A 21820-nucleotide genomic window follows, 5' to 3' on the forward strand; every position below is an offset into this window, starting at 1 on the left:
TTTTAACTGCTATATTAAGCTGAAGAGGCTCCGAGGCGTGAGCAATATTTTTGTTTTCCTCGTGAGATTATTTTTTTCTTCTGCAGCTACAAATAGAGTTAATATTTTTTCCTCAACAAACTAGTTTTATCTGAAGATTGGGGTTAATCGCACCGCAGAGAGCTGGCGTTTAGCTGGAGAAGTGGGGAATAAAACCCGATCCGATCCCGGTCTGTGTGAGTGTTTGTTTGTGATACTGTGTGGAAGTTTATGTTTGGTCGTTACAGCCGCGATCCAACCGAGCCGACGACTCTTTTACTCTGTTATCTCCGATACTCGGCCTCCGTGGTTCTTCCTCCAAGCAGGAAAGCGGTGGAAAGTTAAACCATTAGCGATCTTTTCCCCACGTCTATTGTATGGAGCTGCTGCAGCCACAACGCAGCAACGGGTTACCAGCTTCTGCGGAGCTGCGCTACAAGCCCCGCCCATTTTTGTCTCCACTACGAATCGGGAAGGAGGGGGAAGTGACGTATGCCGTAAAGCAGTCAAAGCCGTAAAAATGTGTAGTTTTTTAGTGTGGAAGGGTTCCTACCATGCACCTCAAAGTTACATAGTGCCAGTGAAGGCGATACAGACCCCTCAGACCATAACAGAGGTTCATTAAACCTGTTGGAAGTTGATGTACCATCACAATGATGATGATGAAATATTAGATTAAGCTGGAAAAGTTACATAGTGCTGCTTTAATACTTGATTTGATACTTGAACTTGATTTTTAACACAAGTCACAGACCCAGCAGCACATCTATCATCTCCTCCAGGTTCTACATCTTTAGTGTTGTTGTCTTCTCCGTTTAGATCACACAATCAAATATGTCACAGCAGCTTCGCCCCAACCCGCCTACTCATCTGGGTGTCTAAAAAGAAACGGGGGCAAGGGTGGAGGCGAGTCGAGTCACGCTGAGTAGGTACTAGTATAAAAGCGCCAATAGTGACAGCCCCAAACCTGGATGAATAGGGAGAGTTGCATCAGGAGGGGTATCAGACAGAAAATATGCCAAATCAACATTCAGAAATATTGATTTGGCATATTGTCTGTTGTTGTAACTACGAAGGTAACTTTACAAAAAGAAAACTTGAAATAATATGCATGCCTTTAGACTGAATACAGTATGCCTTTTACCAGTTTGGTTAACACAGCGCCCCAAACCCACAGATACATCTCTAGTTTAGCTGGCAGCTAAACCCCCCCACACTCCCCGCCCTCAAGGGCCACCACAGGCCCGCACCCCAGCCCCCCCAGCCAGCCTCCAACCCCAAGGGCTACGGAATCACCACCCCCCCGCCCCCACTAGGTAATGAAGCCGATAATCGGGGACCAGAGAGAGTGCAATTCAGCCGAATGTTGTTCAGTGGAGGCAGACATTATCTCACTACTGATATGATCTGATAAAAGATTCCTCAAGTGGTTAATACATAAACTGGACTTTTGTTTCCAATTCACTAGAATAGTTTTCTTTGCGATACATAAGGCAGTGAGGACCAAGTGAGCCAGGTTAGATTCCATGTGGATGTCTCCCAAGTGACCTAGTATGCATAGTGTGGGGCACACTGGGATTCTGTAATTGAGCCATGTGGATAAATCCTCCCATATCTCCGTCCAGAACCTCCGTACCGGTGCACAAAACCATAAAGCATGCATATAATTATCAGGGGTGTTCGCTGTGCGCTGTAAGCAGATATTAGAGGTGGTAAAACCCATCTGGAACATCCTTTGTCCTGTATAATGTATTCTATGAAGAACTGAATTATTAAGAAACTGATTTTTTCCAATGACATTTGAAGGCCCGCCCGGAAAGATCCTTTCTGGTTCCAGCACCCTGCTACTCACCAGTTTACATTGTTGATCTGGTCTCCAAATCCTGGAGTGTCAATGACTGTCAGCTTCATCTTCACCCCTTTTTCTTCAATCACTAAATCCAACAACAGACAGAGAACAGTGTAGCAGTAACCATAGCAGACAAGATTCAATAACATTGAAAAAAAATGTGAGCGCTGCTTTTTCATGATGGCAGCCAGGTTTGTCAAATAAAGTCACCACAGGAAAATGATCTTAATAAAAACTATTTGACTTAAATCACAGCTTGATTATTTTACTCCTTACATCCATCACAGGTGATGAAGAGGGCATCTATGGTAACATGGCAATAACATAAATAATGACAGTAACCTATGGTCAAACACAAGCGAGACACTACTTTACAAACAGCAACTATCCAACATTTCTGAAGCATAAGTACGAGGTGGAACAGATACGTTTAGGATACAGTTTGCTGTAAAATTACACTTTGATGGGATTCAAATTTAGCCTTAGTGCCGCCTTGATGTGGTTTCAGGTTGAATTTTGAATGACTACTTTGAATTACAGGCATTTTATTCCTTGACAAGATCGTTGTGTTGCTTCACAAAGGTATGTTAGATGAGCACATAAGCCCCTTTTCCATGGACTCAACTCAGCTGTTTTCCATTACAGTTCAGTGCCACTTTAATCTGGGAGGGGGCTCGTACTTGTCCTGTGATGGTCGTGAGGTTGAACCCAAGAATAGCATTGATCGAGGCCGGGGGAAAAGTTTGATTTATTAGCCAATGCTGAACGTGGTAGTCCACAATCTGAACAGACTAAACATCCATCCTTCTTTGACGCAGAAACCTTCGGGCAACCAGGAACCAGACAAGCGACGAGCAGGCAGAATAGTCAGGAACAGTCAGGGTCTAAAACCGGCAAGATAATCCAGAGAAAACTGCTAAAAGGCTTTGCATGAATGTAAGACAATCAGGCAAAGACTGAATGGAAGGAGTGGGTATGTATCTGGGGAAGGAGCACAGGTGAAGCCGGTTGCACTGATGAGGTGGTAGTGGCAGGCAGGGTTAGGGTTAGGTTAGGGTTAGGGTTAGGGTTAGGTTAGGGTTAGGGTTGGCCACGAGGCACAGAAACATTTGGACCTCATCGCTGCACCAGGGAGCTTGCTATTTTTGGCTGTGCTAAAGTTTAGTGGAACATCGATAAACATGGTTGCTGTTGCTAGCTTTTAAATATGGCAGGTGTGAAGGAGTTGCAGTTTTCTGGCCAATCAGTGGTCTGGAGCCTGGTGATGTTGTATTTTCAGTCTGACTCAGTTCAGTTGGAACCCCGGCCAAGTAGGTGGAAGAAAGGAGGTACTAAACCAGTATTATCACCAAGTGGAAACCCCTTAAAACAGACTAGAGCCGAGCTGAGTAAGTGCTAGTGGAAAAGCCCCATTAGATTGCAACACACAATGTTTATTGAAGGCTACGCATTCAATTATTAAGATCTAAAATCACATTTTGTAAGCATAAATAAATATCTTTCCTTGTCGGAAGAAAAGAATGAAACACGTAAACACTGGGCTAGAAACAAACCTGAGGAAGTAAATATAAGTATATATTTAAAGTAACCTTTTTATGCCTTCAAGAGGCATTTTTTCAGGCAATAATCCACCTTATCACAAGAGAGTAATGAAAGCTTTTCGTGCACTTCCACGTCTCTGGTAGCGCTGGATGTGACATAGCCAGTAGATCTAAACGTCGTGGTGTAGGGTTATCATGGTTGGGTTTTCAGTTTGTATACTTTTGTACTTGGTTTTTTAGTTTTGCTGTTCTGTTAGTATCTGGGTTCAGTTTAATATTGGTATTCTTGTTTTCTTGCCTCTGTCCTCTTTTAGTTTCTGTTTAACTTCACTGTTTTACTTTGAAAGTCTCTCTTTGTAGTTTTTTCTTGTTTCCTCGGCCTCGTCTCCCAAAGCCGCAGCCCTTTGAGTATCTTGTCTTTCCAGATCTGGTCTGTCAGTGTTTCTACCAGTCTGTTTTTCAACTGGTCAGTTTGGCTTTCTACCCGATTTGGTGTTTACTTTTTTTTTTCCGGTGATCCCTTTTTTGTGTTTTCCTGCTTAGCAGCACTTTTTATTAAATAAATTATTTTTTGTTTTGAAGCTACTGCCACCTTATCTCCTGCACTTGGGTCCTCTCTGCTCAAACTCCTAACACTAAAGTGATCAAAATCTAGTTTCCAGCTGTTTTTGGCCTCACTGATACAATGTAGTTGTGCTAAAACGCTACTAATCATTATGCATTACTGCATTATGCCAGGGCTTTACCTGTGAATAATCATGTGAATAATCATCCAAAGCTTACAAACTGATGTTGCTAATGTAAATATGGCCGACGCTATTATCTAACGTTAATATCGCTTGTTTGACAGACTGCTACCCACTCTTCCTGTGATCAACCACGTCTTCTTTGCCGCATGATGATCCACTTTGGGATCATTATATTCATAAATATTCATGTTGACATAAGTTGTTTTTATAGGTGACATTTGAGCAGCAACTTCTTCTTAGAGGCGTCTGGGTGGGATGCTGGACATCTGGGGGGGTTGGGGTCTGGATCTGGTTTTTGTGAGGTTCTAGTTTATTGTTGTGTTTGTCTTGCTTCCTCTGGTTAAGTCTTGTGTTCATGACTTATTTCCCATTTGGTTTTGAAAGTCTGTGTCCTTGTGTATTATTTCTTGCTTGACTCACCTGTGTCTCATCAGCTCCGTGTCTATACATTGTTTCATCCTTCCCTTCCTCCCTAATCACGTGACTATGTTTTTTCCCAGCATTGTGTTTCTTTCTGGTCAGTACTTTTTCTCTTGTGCTCTTAAATTGGAGGTATTTAGTTATCATTTTTTATTCCTGCGTGTGCAGCATTTTGGCAAATTAAAGTTAAATTGTTAAATAAACGGACACTTCCTTGAAGTAATGCTGCCTCAGTCCCACCCGCCCAGTGGGGGAATATGATGTGGCAAAGGTGTGGTGTTTGTGTGGATGTGAAATCAGTTTGCATTCATCAAATAACGGATATGCCTTCGCAGAGTGGAAGCAAGTTGAGCCAATTCCCGTTGATGAGTCAAGCAGTTAAAGGACATGTGATATGACATGTGATATGAAAGTAGGATGTGAGCGCTATATCTGAAAACATCAACGTCCTTTTCTGCTCGGACGATTGTAGCCCTAACTTACCCTAACTTACACAGCAAGAAGCGTAAAACAACCAGTCAGAAGACAGATATTGTGGTCTTGGAAAAGATTTCAGAGGAGCCAGATTATCATCCATCAAAAATAACAACGAAGGAGGAAATTGAAGCCTCATAAAACATAATTAATAACAATTCAATGCACATAAATCTAAAGTGATAGTGGAGGACCAGGAACGTCCAAGGAGAAACGTGGTGATCTGAGATAACTTAATCAACTGTGACTCACTGCAATGATTATTAGCAAAAGTAAAAGTATTTCCACCTGATGCCAGGGAAACTGAAGAACCAGCGTGTGTGTGTGTGTGTGTGTGTGTGTGTGTGTGTGTGTGTGTGTGTGTGTGTGTGTGTGTGTGTGTGTGTGTGTGTGTGTGTGTGTGTGTGTGTGTGTGTGTGTGTGTGTGTGTGTGTACGGTCTCACCATGACTCACTGCATGCAGTTTGACTGTCTTGGATATCTTCTCTTCATAATTGGGTGTGCAGGACTTTCGGCTGACTCTGGATTTGAACAACGTGTTGATCAGTGTGGATTTCCCCAAACCACTCTGACCTGTAGACAAAATGCATTTACTCACTTTACTCAAGCATGTGTTGCTGTAATGTGTCCTTGTTAAAAAAAAAAGAAGATGACATTAGGTTTAAAATTACAAGGTTGGACAATCATGTGCGTTCCCTGTAAATGACTGTGTGAAGTCATGCAAAATGATACAACTGTTGCAGCTTTGGCAGAACTGGGGGTGGGGGGGGTCGTCTTCAGGGACCATGTTGACCTGCTGGTCCATGATGCATTAAAATGCAATTTGCAGCAAAGAACCAGTTCCTGTTGTCTTTTCGATATAAATCTAAAATGTTACTACAAGTTTGGTTGTTACTCATTTATGTGACTATGCAACTTCTGAATGCTTTTATATAATGTACTTTTTGATAATATCCAATTCTTCCTCATGTCCCCCAATTCCCCCAACGATAGAGGTTGCAACCTCCTTATGTGAGGTTAACCCCAGCATCCTGGACCTTCTACTACTACTACTACTACTACTAGGTGGTTCATCATGGTTGCCATTCTGGAGCTTGAACCTGGGACCTCCAGACCCAAGCCCTCCTCTGTAGCCACTAGACTACCACCCCCCTGTGACCTCCTCGTGTGGGGTTAAGTCCAGCATCCTGGACCTCCTCGTGTGGGGTTAAGTCCAGCATCCTGGACCTCCTCATGTGGGGTTAAGTCCAGCATCCTGGACCTCCTCATGTGGGGTTAAGTCCAGCATCCTGGACCTCCTCATGTGGGGTTAAGTCCAGCATCCTGGACCTCCTCATGTGGGGTTAAGTCCAGCATCCTGGACCTCCTCATGTGGGGTTAAGTCCAGCATCCTGGACCTCCTCGTGTGGGGTTAAGTCCAGCATCCTGGACCTCCTCATGTGGGGTTAAGTCCAGCATCCTGGACCTCCTCATGTGGGGTTAAGTCCAGCATCCTGGACCTCCTTATGTGAGGTTAACCCCAGCATCCTGGACCTTCTACTACTACTACTACTACTACTACTACTACTACTACTACTACTAGGTGGTTCATCATGGTTGCCATTCTGGAGCTTGAACCTGGGACCTCCAGACCCAAGCCCTCCTCTGTAGCCACTAGACTACCACCCCCCTGTGACCTCCTCGTGTGGGGTTAAGTCCAGCATCCTGGACCTCCTCGTGTGGGGTTAAGTCCAGCATCCTGGACCTCCTCATGTGGGGTTAAGTCCAGCATCCTGGACCTCCTCATGTGGGGTTAAGTCCAGCATCCTGGACCTCCTCGTGTGGGGTTAAGTCCAGCATCCTGGACCTCCTCATGTGGGGTTAAGTCCAGCATCCTGGACCTCTGACAGGAGTGTTTCAAGCAGCAAAGTTTTATGTTTTCATGCTTGCTTTCACCATTTTCTTTATTTAAATTGGTTTTCCAAGAACATTTATACTTATGATATTCAAGTGAATCAGCCATAGGGAGGAAACAGAGCGGAGTGTTGTGCTCATGAATGTGCATTCAAATCCACATTGACTGGGATGTCCATGGATTCACATGTGCAGTTTTTTCTTACAGATTTCCATGCAAAAATTTGGAATGAAATCCACAAGTCTTTGTACATGAGGTACATGAGTATCGTGTCAGTTTAGATGTGGCACTCAATAAAGATTTAAGACACAAACCTGGGGTCCGTTTCACAAAGCAGGTTTAGTGAAAACTCGGAGTCTGTTAACCCTGAAATGAGGGAAACTCTGAGTTTTCCGTTTCACAAAGGGAGGTAACTCAAACCAGAGAAAGAGGAGTAACTCTAGCCTGTTTCACAAAGAGAGGTAACTTAAGCTCTCGGTCAGTTACCGTAGTAACAGACGCTCTGAACCTATCCTGGTCGGGACCAGGTTTATATCGTGAAACCTGGAGTTTTTCTGCGTCTCCGCCTCTTTCAGAGCCACACGCACATTTGATTTCCTCATTCATTCAGTCAGCAGGCGAGTTTTGGTGAAGTTCTGCCGTCTGTCATTAAAAACAGAGTCAGTATATATATTAGAAGTCCATTGTCACGAACATGGCATGTCCTTTTGATGAAGACACAATTGATGAAGGTGCAGAATTAATGCGCAGAGAATTAAATATTCGTCGGGAGATGGTTATCAGACCGCGTAATACATGTACATTACATAATCTCATTACAGGCAAAGCAATATATGTTAATCCTTTATTTGTTATAATTTTGATGATTGCATTGTTTAATGATTTCATAATATATTCAAATTTTTTGAGATTTTTTATTTGGGGTTTTCATAAACTGTGAGCCATAATCATCAAAATTATAACAAATAAAGGCTTGAAATATCTCACTTTGCATGTACTGGGAAATAATATTTGTTTCACCTTAAGTTGAATTTACTACGAATGAAGTTTTGCAATATATTCACATTTTCCAACCTCCACCTGTATATTATTACATAAATAAATAAGAGCATAATACAGGGGTCTCCAACTCCGGTCCTGGATCCACCTATCCAGCATGTTTTAGGTGTCTCCCTGCATGAACACACCTGATTCTAATCAAGGGTCGTCATTAACTTGTCATCAAGGTCCGGACAGTTCTGTTGCTGACACAGCTCCTTGTATCATGGTGTTCTGAAGCAGGGAAAGATCTAAAACATGCAGGATAGGTGCTCTCCCGCAGGACCGGATTTGGAGAACCCTGGCATAATATGTGTCTGTATTGGTTCAATACGGAACGCAACTTTTAATTCCCAATTACGGAACAATTCCGTATTTCAAGGGACGGGTGGCAGGATTGCAGGTGAATGATGTAGAGATCTGTTAAATTAATTTTATATTATTCTGTGCTGCGGTGTTACTCTTTTTTCGAAAAACATGTTCAAATTCGCCGTATGCGCGCATTAAAATCTCTAATTCCATTCGGGTGAAAAAGGACACGGCGTGAAGTATGTGGATCTTCAGATGCAAACTAACGTTTCCTCAAAGGGATTTTGTAAATTGAAATGATAAATAAAGTTTAAAATAAAAAAAAGAAAAAGTATGTCGCTCTTTTGTTGTCGCCGGTTGCCATGGTGAATCCTTGTATCAGCGCTCTACTCATGATGGCTTTTTATTTCCCTCACGCTCGCGCTTAACTCCAGGTGAAACTACTTAGAGTTGAGTAAATTACCTCAAATCCGCTGTTCTGGAACCGAAAACTCAGAGTTTCCGATCTCAGAGTAGATCAACTAAGAGTTCAGGATTAGACTCAGAGTTTGTTGAACCTGCTTTGTGAAACGGACCCCAGGTGTATGTTATTGTCTCAGTCTTGCACCCTGAAAGACTTAATTCTGTCAGCCTATCAGACATGACAGAGACCAGAGGGGTATTCCAGGAAGCAGGTTCAACAAATTCAGAGTTTAAACCTGAACTCGGAATTGACTTAACCTGAGAAGGGAAAGTCAGAGTTTTCGGTTCCAGAACAGCTGATATGAGTTAGTTCAATCAACTCTGAGTTTGTTAAGCTCAATCTAAAAAGCCCTCATTAGTAGAGCCCTGATACAAGGATTCACCATGGCAACCGGCGACAACAAAAGAGCGACATACTTTTTCTTTTTTTCTTTTTAAACTTAATTTAACATTTCAATTTACAAAATCCCTTTGAGGAAACATCAGTTTGCATCTAATGAAGATCCACATACTTCACGCCATGTCCTTTTTCACCCGAATGGAATTAGAGATTTTAATGCGCGCATGTTTATGTAGCCTTGACACGCGTCCCTTGAAATACGGAATTGTTCCGTAATTGGGAATTAAAAGTTGCGTTACGTATTGCAGTGTTTCCCAACCCTGGTCCTCGAGGCCCACTGTCCTGCATGTTTTAGATGTTTCCCTTCTTTGGCACACCGTGATACAAGTACCTGTGTCATCAACAGAAGTGTCAAGACCTTGATGACAAGCTAATTAGGACCATTAATTAGAATCAGGTGTGATGATGAAGGGAAACATCTAAAACATGCAGGACAGTGGCCTTGAGGACCAGGGTTGGGAAACACTGCTGTATTGAACCAATACAGACACATATTATGTTCTTATTTCTATATGTAATATACAGGTGGAGGTCAGAAAATTTGAATATATTGCAAAACTTTATTTGTTATAATTGTGATGATTAGCCTATGGCTCACAGTTTATGAAAACCCCAAATAAAAAAATCTAAAAAAATTAGAATATATTATGAAATCATTAAACAATTCAATCATCAAAATTATAACAAATAAAGGATTAACAAATATTGCTTTTGCCTGTAATGAGACTATACATGTACATGTACTTCACGCCACTGGAGTTAGAAGTGTTACGTGCGTATGGTGAGTATGAGTAGGGGTGGGCAAAAATATCGATATGGCAATATATCGCGATACTTTTCCAGCCGATTCAATATCGATATTCAAAATTTGAATATCGATTTTATTTTTTATTTTTTTTATTTTTTATTTTTTTTTTTTATCCCCGATCTTTTTCCCATTATATCACCCAGTGCTCCTACCTAAGTGACAGTCCTGGGCATTGCCACTCTCTACCAACCCTGGGAGGGCCCTGCACTGAGCTCAGGTTTTATTTCACGTTTTATTTCATTTTATAATTAATTTTTTATACAACTCAATTGCCTGTCCTTAAAAAATGAAAAATAATGGACAGAGGTTTATTTATTTATGGATTTATATCTATACTGACTGATCACTGTGCCTGCCCTTGGTTTTAGTTCCATCTTTCTTGTGTTTATTATCATTTGCCACATAATTAAAGCAACCTCATACTAAATTTAATGTTAATTTCATATGATGTAAATAATATGAAAAACATATACAAATATGTTGTAACTTTAGCTTGTATAGTTATAATAAAACATTGTTTTGACTCAGTTTGTCCCATGAATTGTCACTATAATCTGATGAACGTGCAACTCGGATTTTAAGATCCATCACTATCATCTGATGTACATTTATACAACTTGGATTTTAAGATGTGTAATGCATTTTTAAATTTTTCGGTGAACTATGTAGAATATCATAATCGGGATATCGCATAATCGGGATATCGCAATGTGTATCGTATCGTGGCTCAAGTATCGTGATGCGTATCGTATCGTGAGGTCCTTCCCAATACCCACCCCTAAGTATGAGAGCATATTTCGGAAAAAAACACGAAACACGAGGAGAGAATTGGCGTGGGAGAAAGTTGCTGCAGTCAATGTGTAAGTTTGAATGCAGTATTCATTTAACATTTACTGTAAGCACACTGTCTTATATAATATTACAGATGAAAACGGAATGGTATTGAATTAAATTTTATTGTCATTTAGATCAGGGGCAACCGCACACCTCGGCTTCAGGGGAAAATGTAAATGTGTTTTTTATTTATTTTAATGCATTTATGGAATTACTCTGTGTGTATTTGTATTGATTTATTCTATTACTTAATACATATAAAATAACTACAAAGCCATATCAGAACAACATGATGGATTTCACTAGGTATTATCTTTCCCAACAATTGTACCCCCCCCCCTCATATCGCAGTGTTACTAACTTACAAAAATGAAAAGGAAGCAGACAACCACGCAATTTAAAAAAAAAAAGAAAGAAGGCAAGTGATGAGTCCAATGTTTCCCCAGCAGCAGAAGATATTGACGAGGCCGTAGCCACTGATGGATTAATTAATATGCAAGTTCATTTTAAGGTAAAAATATCAAATCACCCTACCCTCTTATAAATCTGTTTAAGGGAAATATTTGACTTTTTTTTTTTTACTCTCTCTCTCTCTTTCTCTCTTCTGCTCCCTCCCTCTCCTTTTTGCATTTGGACTTTAACTGTTTGAAGTTAAACTGGGATGTCCCTGTGATATTGTTGCACTGACATAGTGAATAAAATACGTTGCGTTTGTTAGATACACTTTTTCTGCTCTCTAACTCTGCCGCTTGCCCCATTGGCTGAATTGACACCACTGAGGAAGGAGACAGAGAGAAACTCAGGCTTTATTGAAGTAAACCTGCTACCGAGCAGGTTAGGTTCAGAGGCTCAGTTGCCATAGTAACCGACTCAGATTTTGAGTTAACTCGCTTTCTGGAACTGAAAACTGCGGATTTCCTTCATCTCAGGCTTAACAAACTCAGGATTTTCACTAAACCCGCTTCCTGGAATACCCCTCTGGGCATTGTCAGCACCTTTGTATCAAAATAAACGTATGAAAATGTCCACACAGATGGACTTAATCAGTTAGATAAACTGAACAACATTAACATTTTCAGTTAAAGAACAGAGGAAATGTGAACTCTCGAGCATGAGCAGCAGGGAAGAGCACACAGATTCAATTCTCAGAGCCACTTCCTCACACAATCATACTTCCTCTTTCAGTCTTAAACGCAAATGTACACATACTCAGTGCTGCTCGTCAATCGTTTCTCATATGCTAAACGAAAGGGTATCAAAATATGTACTTCGTACTTTTCTGACAGAGTTAAACAATCTCTTCTCTGTGTTTGAAAATTAAAGTATGTGACGCATCACTCTAAGAACCTTGTGATACCCAGAACGTTTCCAATAACTGCTGGACATCAGCTTGGAGGACTTTTAAGTCCATTTCTTCCAACAGAACTTCCCTTCTGAGACACTGATCACTTCACTCTCATGAAGTGCTCACTTCAGGTCTCCCAGCGATATGTTGATTGAATTAGGCTCATTCCAAAACAGGACATTTATCCTATTTACTGGCACAAAAGTGTGTTAAGGTTTAGTTACTGGATAATCCACTTTCTGTTTCATTTACTGGTATGCTGACCTGCAGTCCAACATGTGGGGATGGACTGAAAGAGGTTAGCTCAGAGTCATGCACCACTATGCTGATGGATGCACTCACACAAACAATAATAATAATAATAATAACAGTTATGTCTGAATGTCTGTTCATGTGCATTTAACTCACCAACCACCATGATATTGAACTCAAAGCCAGCCTTCATGGTCTTGCACTTCATCTGATCCAGTACTGCCTCAATCCCCACGTAGCCGAACAGGTCCGGGCTCTGGATGAAGCTGGTCTGCAGACCTGGACCAGACCGGCTAAGCCCTGGCTTCCCCTCTTCCTCCAGCTCCGTCTCTTTCTTTATCTCCCCAGCTTCCATTCCCTTCTCCCTGCCATTCTCCTCCTCTGGGGGAACCATTGCACATTTTTCTTTTTCAGCCATGGAAGTCTGAATATTTTGCTGTTCTTTGTTCTTGTCTTCATCTTCCTGCTTTTCTTGCGTGATCGTGTTTTCCCTCTCCTCTCTCTCCTCCATTAGGGTGAATGGGTCCCTCTGCAACTCTCCAGCAATTTCTGTAGGGGCACAGACACGGATTAAAGTTTGGTAGATCTCAAAAGAAACGTTATAGCGTTGCTTGATTTAAAGATAAATAAGGTGTTAAGTGAATATCAGGGTCATTGGTTAGGCTAGAGATGTCACACTGCTAATGCTGCCGCTGTGGCAGAAAGGTTGCTTCCTTCCAAAATCATGTAAAGTTCTTTACGTGAAAAGACTACAACATCATTTTAGTTTGGGGGTGGGGGTGATATCTGGTTGGCGGGGCTTCAGCACACCGCTCTGCCCTGCCTGCACCCGAGGGTGGGGTTAGACCCTGTGTGGTTCCCAGGACCCCCCCCCCACACACACACACACACACACACACACACACACACACACACACACACACACACACACACACACACACACACACGCACACAAATGAGCTTTTTAAGGTTATTCATTGAATCCCATCCATCCATCCATCCATCCATCCATCCATCCATCCATCCATCCATCCATCCATCCATCTTCCTCTGCTCAACTGGAGCGGGGTCGCGGGGGCAGCAGTCTTAGCAGAGATGCCCAGACTTCCCTCACCCCCCATGCTTCCTCCAGCTCTCAGAGGGGAGTCTGAGACGCTCCCAGGCCAGTCCAGAGACTTAGGCCCAATCTCAATTCTCCCCCTACTTTTCTTCACTCGCCCTTCTTTTCTTCACTCGCCCTTCTTTTCTTCCCTACCCCCTAAAAAAGAAGGGGGAGATTTTAGGGCACTTGAAATCTAGGGCACTTGGCCCAGGTGCCTGTCCCAATTCTCACCTGCGTGAAGCTGGCCCCCACCCCACGCAAAATTCAGTGAAAATATTCTCAATCGTTTGTGAAAAGCATTCTGGGAAATTTTTATAGACCCTCGCTCGCAAAGTCAGCATCTGAAATCCCTCGCTGTGAAGGGGCTATTTTTGCCCCTAGCCCTCGTTATGCCCACTCCCTCTAGGTGAAAAGAGGAATTGGGACACCACTACCCTCACGGGAACGCGCAAGATTTAGGGGTAGTGAAGAAAACGAGGGCGAGGGGGAGAATTGGGACGGGGCCATAGTCTCTTCAGCGTGTCCTGGACAGGCTATTTGCGCTTTACACTAGTACCTACTCAGCACGACTCGCCTCGCCCCCATTTTGCACTTCTCCAATAGGGGTGGAGGCGGGTGGAGGCGTGCAGAGTAGATACTTTTTCTGTAACTATTCTACCGAGGTTCTGAGCGTGCTGAGTCGGCCCTGTATCTGACATCATCACACTACAGGCCACTGATTGGTCGGGGGGCGGGGCCGTCAGACGTTTGAATCAGGAAGCGGGAATCAGGGCAAGAGCGGCTCGCGGCTCTTCATTTTATTCAACAGGCAATGGCAGCGGAAACGTCTGTTTGGTGATCCAACTCTGAGGTGCAGATGTTCATAAACCTGGTGGCTGAGGAGAGAATTAAAAAGGGAAGTAGACGGGCGATACGACCAAATCTACCAGGAGCTCTGTCACTTCATAGCTGCTCACGGCTCCAGCTGATTTTTCAGCAGCGCCAACACAGACAAAATTTTAAAAAAAGCGTCGCCGCTTGAAGCTTCTCTCACTCTCATTTTTTAACTTGATATTGAACACAAGCCCCAGATCCAGCAGCACATCTATCATCTCCTCCAGGTTCTACATCTTTAGTGTTGTTGTCTTCTTCCTTTAGATCACACAATCAAATATGTCACAGCAGCTTCCTCCAACGTCCTACTTCTCATCTGGGTGTCTAGATACAAACGAGGATAAGGCGAGTGGAGGCGAGACGAGGAGTGACGAGTTGAGTAGGTACTAGTATAAAAGCGCCATAAGAGTCCTCCTGGTGGGACACATGACTCTAGGGAGGCATCCAGGAGAGATCTGACAGAGAGGCCCAATCCACCTCAGCTGACTCCTCTCAATGTGAAGGAGCAGCAGCTTGACTCCGAGCTCTTCAGTCATTACCCAAAGTTCATGACCATAGGTCAAGCTGGGAGCGTAGAGTGACCGGTAAATCAAGAGTTTCGACTTTCGACTCAGCTCCTTATTCACGATGACCCTCCGTATACCGACCGCATCACTGTGGACGCTACACCGATCCGTCTGTCAATCTTACGCTCCATCTTTCCCTCACTCGTTAACAAGACCCCAAGATATTTGAACCTCTCCACCCACCTGCAGTGGGTACGCCACCCTTTTGCGGTGGAGAACCATGGCCTCGGATTTGGAGGTGCTGATTCTCATCCCCGCTGCTTAGCACTCGGCTCCAAACCATGCTGAAGGTCCCGGTTCGATGAAGCCAACAGGACAACATCACCTTCAAAATGCGAGAGATAAAATCCTTTGGTTCCCAACTGCTTCAACAGAGATCGAACAGCCCTTAATAGAGGGCCGCGGACCCCATACTCGCTGAGCGCCCTCCACAGAATGGCACGAGGGACAAGGTGAAATGCCTTCTCCAGATCCACTAAGCACATGTAGACTGGTTGGGCAAATTCCCACGAACCCTCAAGCACCCTGCAGAGGGTGTAGAGCTGGTCTAGTGTTCCACGACCGGGACAAAAACCGCATTGTTCCTCCTAAATCCGAGGTTCGACTATCAGCCGTTGCGAAAAGGCTGATCCTCTCCCTTTTCATTAAGCCCTGTTCTCCACATCAGGGAGAGCAGGTTTGCATCATTAGGTCTTCTTAGCAGTGAGGACCTAGGCATGGTTAGGTGGTGGAGAGACTAGGTGGCAGCTTGCTCTGAGGCTGCAGATTTTATTTTAACTTTTCCCAGGATTAATTTTTGCCTTCATTTTTGCCTTTGTTTCATGAATATTTTTGTTAATAAACATCACTTTTTGAGCACATACTCCAGCCTGCCGACCTGCTTTTTGGCAACATCCCTGTAATGGTTTCCGGTTCCGAATATCACCTTTAGCCCTGTGTATGGGGTGGCGGTGCTACAGCCGTATTCTCCTCTCCAGTACCCTGGCGTAGACTTTCCCGGGGAGGCTGAGAAGTGTGATCCCCCTATAGTTGGAACACACTCTCCGGTCCCCCTTTTTAAAGAGAGGGACCACCACCCCGGTTTTCCACTCCAGCGGTACTGTCCCCTTCTTCCATGCAATGTCGCAGAGGCGTGTCAACCAAGACAGCCCTACGACATCCAGAGACTTGAGGTACTCAGGGTGAATCTCATCCACCCCCGGTGCCACTGAGGAGCTTACGAACTACCTTAGTGACATCGACTTGGGTGATGGACGAGCCCGTCCCAGAATCCACAGTCTCTGCTTCCTCAATGGAAGGCATGTCAGTTGGATTGAGAAGATCCTCGAAGTATTCCTTCCACCGTCCGACCATGTCCCCAGTCGAGGTCAACTGAGTACTGCTTCCTCTTTCTGAGGCACCAGAAGGTTTGCCAGAATTTCTTTGAGGCCGACCGAAAGTCTTCCTCCATGGCTTCACCGAACTCCTCCCAAACCCGAGTTTTTGCCTCCAGGACTGCCCGAGCTGCGGCTTGCTTGGCCTGCTGATACTTATCTACTGCGTTAGTCTCACAGGCTAACATGGCCTGGTAAAACTCCTTCTTCAGTCTGACTTACTTCTGGTGTCCACCATCGGTGGTTGCCGCCACAGGTACCACAGACTTTGCATCCACAACTTCGAGCTGCTGTGTCAGCAATGGAGGCAGAGAACATGGTCCACTCGGACTCAATGTTCTCTCAGAGATGAGAGTTGAAGACTTCCCTGACAGAAGGCTTGGCCAGATGTTCCCAACAGAGCCTCACAATATGTTTGGGTCTGCCCGGTCTGTCTGTGAACTTCCTCCTCCACCAGCGTATCCAACTCACCACCAGGTGGTGATCAGTTGACAGCTCAGCCCCTCTCTTCACCTGAGTGTCCAAGACATAAGGTCGTAAATCAGATGAAACAAAAACAAAGTCAATCATTGACCTCCGGCCGAGGGTGTCCTGGTGCCACGTGCACTGATGGACACCCTTATGCTTGAACATGGTGTTCCTTATGGACAAAATGTGACTGGCACAGAAGTCCGATAACAGAGCATTGCAGCTGGGCTGGGGTGCTATAAACAAGCCCACACCAGCCCGCCGCCTCTCACCCTGAGAAACTCCAGAGTAGTGGAGGGTCCAGCCCCTTTCAAGGAGCTGGGTTCCAGAGCCCAAGCTATGTGTGGAGGTGAGCCCGACTATCTCTAGCCGGTACTTCTCAAACCTCCCGCACAAGCTCCGCCCCCTCTTTATCATAATTATAATAATATTATAAATCTCTTTCTTTCTCTATGCAAAATAACTTCAAAGGTCACATTTCAGTTTTAAAGAATCATGCTCTTAAATGGTGGAAAATAAATAACTTATCTCTTGTAAATGAAGGTTTCCAACGTTGCCATGTACGAAACATTAAATATCTTTATACCTCCAACAAACAAAATGTAATTTCAATAGTGTCAGGACTGAAATCATCGACATGAGCATGATTACGTCAGCTATAGCTTTTAAATGTCGGTTAATTGCCCAGCCATAACATACACATGCCAAAATAAACACAAACAAACTTAAAATGGAGAAAATGGAGGATGTGTGGCCAATTGATAGGTGGGGGGTTTGTACCCCTATGCTGCTAGCATGGGCCTTGGGGGGCCCGCGTGGTTGGTGTGTGTGTGTTGTCAGGACCTCCACTGTGGTGGGGACCTTCTGGGGGCTTATACAGGGCTGGGACACCCCTCCGGCTGTGGAATGGGTGCTTGGTAGCCCTGGGGGAGTGTTTGGATGGGGCCATGAATTGACTTGCTGCTAGTTGGTGCATCCTAGTGTGTGGGAGGGATGCCACTTGCGTGCGTGCGTGCGTGCGTGCGTGCGTGCGTGCGTGCGTGCGTGCGTGCGTGCGTGCGTGCGTGCGTGCGTGCGTGCGTGCGTGCGTGCGTGCGTGCGTGCGTGCGTGCGTGCGTGCGTGCGTGCGTGCGTTCTTGCATGCTCTCATTATTGTATTTGGATGCATGTAACACAGATATCCAAAATACTTACAGAACTCTGTGCATCTGACACACACGGACCGTATAAAACTAACGTCTGCTGCAAGATCAAAATGCACATATATCTCCTGGATAAAAGGTTTTACCAGATCATGGTACTGATTCATATAAAAGCCGACAGTTGTAAGAAAAATAAATTAGTTTATGTCTGGCTTTCATGCTAAGAGCAAAGCTGAGTAGCTAAGCTGGATTTATGGAGGAACCAGTATTGTCAGTAATGAGCACCAGTTCATTCTCGATGGCCGTAACTCACTTCCATGTCAACCATTATCTAACCCCAGCAAAAGACAAACAGGCCGATATTATGTTATAATGTGGTAATATATTGTTTTTTTTTTGTTTTTTTTTACCTTGTCTGCACACATATTAATGATTGATACCATGACGGTAGAAACCAAAGGCATATATATGTGCATTATTACTATATTTAATATATATACATATATATATGCATACATATGCATACACATACAAACCCAGTGATTTTTTTTTTTTTTCAAAACACGAAACCGGCACGGAGCCGACCAAAGCACGAACAGCAATCGAACCCAAATCTTGAGATCTGATCGCAGTCTGAGCTAAGCTACCGCTACCGCTACCTAACCCCAAAAACTACAGAGCAAGCATGCAGGTGAACAAGCCAGTGTGTATGTCTATGTGTGTGTATGCGTGTATGTATATGATCATGCGTGTGTGTGTATATGTGTGTGTATATGTCTGTGACTGAGTGGTAATATATTGTTCAAACAAAATATTTTTACAAGCTTAAACTATTTATTCATACATAAGTCCATCCATCCATTATCTATACCCGCTTTATCCTTTGCAGGGTCACGGGGGTCTGCTGGAGCCTATCCCAGCTCATTTCAGGTGAGAGGCAGGGTCACCAGTCCATCGCAGGGCCACATATAAACACACAAACCATGCACACTCACACTCACGGGCAATTTAGAATCACCAATTTACCTACTATGCATGTTTTTGGACTGTGGGAGGAAGCCGGAGTACCCGGAGAAAACCCACGCAAGCACGGGGAGAACATACAACAGTGCTAACCACTAAGCCACCGTGCTTCCTTATACATAAGTGATTAAATATATAATGTTTTCATGCTACAGACTGATGGGCTTCATGGTTAGAGAGTAAAACCTGTGTTATAAATGCTGATCCCTGGTAGAGGACGGCAGCTCTCTTTTTTTTTTATTTTTATCACGGTTTTTTCCCCATTTTTATCACCCAGTGCTCCTACCTAACAGTCCTGTGCATTGCCATCCTCTACCAACCCCGGGAGGGCCCTACACTGAGCTCAGGTCTCCTCCTTAACCTGAGGAGTGAGCAGGCCGCATCTTTTCACTAGACAGGGTGGGATTTCTCCGGCCGGACGTAGCGCGTGGAAGGATCACGTTATTCCGGATCCTCCCCACCCCATCTGGCGCCCCGGTTGGCCAGAGGGGGCATGTATAGCCCAGGACTGTGTGCATGTTTTTGTGAGGGTAGCTCCCATTAGCTACCCAAGGGAACATGGGGAGAACATGCAAACTCCTCACAGAAAGATCCTTTCGCCAACCCCACGCAGCTCTCACTCTTGAGCTGCTTAAACAGAACTTAGGACCTGTGGACGAGACATTTTCTCAACTGCTCGACGCTTGTGTGATTTTCTGTCTTGTTACAAATGTTGTTTACCAGAGCTAAAAAACACTAAACAAAACAAAAAAACTTGAAGACTTCAAGACTTGAACCTTATATAAATGTGACACATAAACAGACACACAGTTAACAAAGAAGTATATTTGGTTCCCGGACCTGAAAGCATGATCACACATCCAGCGTATGCTCCTTTTCAGGACTTGGACAAATGAAGTCTATCCCTACTTGTCTGTCTGTGAGTGCCTAAGTATAGTCTAGTCTGCGCTATAAGAGGATTGGTTGGCTCTGGCTACCCCCCCTTGCCCTTAAGCTCCGTCCGTTTCTCATAATACTCTCAAGTACAATGACACAGTCATTTACCATGACTGACACGTGTGTCTGACTCAACATGCCACAGAAAATTGGCCTTACTCTGTCCGCCTGTCTCACACACACACACACACACACACACACACACACACACACACACACACACACACACACACACACACACACACACACAGCAGGGCAGGTCAAGGTGAGTCAAACAGGATAAGGACAGACGGGGACAGAACAGAGACGTGGACAATAACTGGTCCTTACACTGAGACCTGAGACGGCATGTCCTCTGTACTGGAGGGATTTCACATGCAGATGTTCCCCTTATTGTGCAGCGTTGGGGCATGTACTTCAGAATTTAAGCCACATTCAGGCTTTCACCTTTGCTACTTTGATGTAAAACAAAAATTTTTATTAAACTAGATAGCCGGAAAAACTTTTAATCTCTATGAAATATGAGACCTGGATAAAGCCAACATAGAGAGAAGTGGCATATATACCGTGATTGCAACCACCCATTTTACCACTTGGATTTATAGTTTTTGGAGGGAGAACGGCAACTTCCTCTTACCCGGTAGGAAACTTCCTGAATGCAAAGACGCAGACAGCATTGTCGACTTTGATTGCATGACGGCGTCTCGCTGGATGCCCTCATTTGCATAAATTTGAGCAACGCTCAATTTTCGACGCTCTACCAAGATCCTTTGCACAGGCAATAAACACCCCTCCTTGGTTTCCATACAATTGAAAAGGCTGTGCCATGCGAGCAATTGTTTGTGTTACCTACACCCAACGTTAGTCAGAATATACAATATACAGCGACGGAGTTGGAGCCGCATGCCCTGACCGTACCTAGCAGTATTTCTTGTGTCAGCAACAGGAATTAGCTTATTTATTTTGATTATCAATCTGATCGGTGCTCCTGAGTGATCTGATTGTAAGTGCGGGTGTAAATGTGCCCGTAGGTGGTCTGAGGTAGGTAAACAAACAACATGTGGAATTGATCTGTGTACATACCTGTCTAACTGCATAAACTAAAGGGGATTATCATCAGTGTTTACAGTCAACCATGTTGTTAATCTGTTTGGGTCCTTCTATAACCACACTGCTCTGGGATGAAAGCAACTGAGCCAGGGTTGATTATCAGGGATATTTATGGAAGAAAAAAAACATAATCACAAGTATTTTCAACATTTTATTTTCAACAATAAAACTAACAAATGTTTAAAGACTAAAGAGTCCCAGGCCAGGACTCCAAGCTGATGCAAGCATGGTGCAGATGGGTTTGAACTGCAGGGAGAACCATGGTGTTCAGATATGCACTAAAAGTAGTTTGACCAGTTCTGGCAAAAATAATTAAAAACTTTTCTGAAAAGAATACAGATAAAGCAATTTGTTCTTTCAAACCCTGCCAAACAATCCCTGAGGGATGTTAGCTTCTGAACTATGCACTGATGGCAACGCTGCAGAATGAGTGATTCCTTTTCTAATTCATCACCTCATTTCCCTTCTGGGACTAATTAATAACTATTGAATGGCAGTAAAATGAATTGAACTGAATCCATGATTTCCAAATAGGAGGATAGGAGGGGCCGTTTGGCGCAGTATGGCAGCCACGCTTCCATCAGTCTGCAGGGCAGCTGTGGCTACAAACGTAGCAGCCGTGGCTAGAAACGTAGCAGCTGTGGCTACAAACGTAGCAGCCGTGGCTACAAACGTAGCAGCCGTGGCTACAAACGTAGCAGCTGTGGCTAGAAACGTAGCAGCTGTGGCTACAAACGTAGCAGCTGTGGCTACAAACGTAGCAGCCGTGGCTACAAACGTAGCAGCCGTGGCTACAAACGTAGCAGCTGTGGCTAGAAACGTAGCAGCCGTGGC

The 21820-nt window shown here is 44.0% G+C and overlaps 1 protein-coding gene across 3 annotated transcripts in view; it reads right to left on the reverse strand.

The window, feature by feature from the left end:
- The window catches only part of septin12 (septin 12), a 114141-nt gene that overhangs the window by 34338 nt on the left and 57983 nt on the right, over window positions 1-21820 (reverse strand). For all 3 annotated transcript variants that reach the window (XM_061711871.1, XM_061711873.1, XM_061711872.1), the window contains 3 exons: window positions 12550-12942; window positions 5496-5624; window positions 1871-1952 (listed from right to left, as the gene is read on the reverse strand). In XM_061711871.1, the coding sequence (XP_061567855.1) occupies window positions 1871-1952; window positions 5496-5624; window positions 12550-12942 (604 nt within the window). The remainder of the gene's footprint in view (window positions 1-1870; window positions 1953-5495; window positions 5625-12549; window positions 12943-21820) is intronic.

The sequence above is a fragment of the Cololabis saira genome, chromosome 21 (genome assembly GCF_033807715.1).
Source record: "Cololabis saira isolate AMF1-May2022 chromosome 21, fColSai1.1, whole genome shotgun sequence".
NCBI lineage: Eukaryota > Metazoa > Chordata > Actinopteri > Beloniformes > Belonidae > Cololabis > Cololabis saira.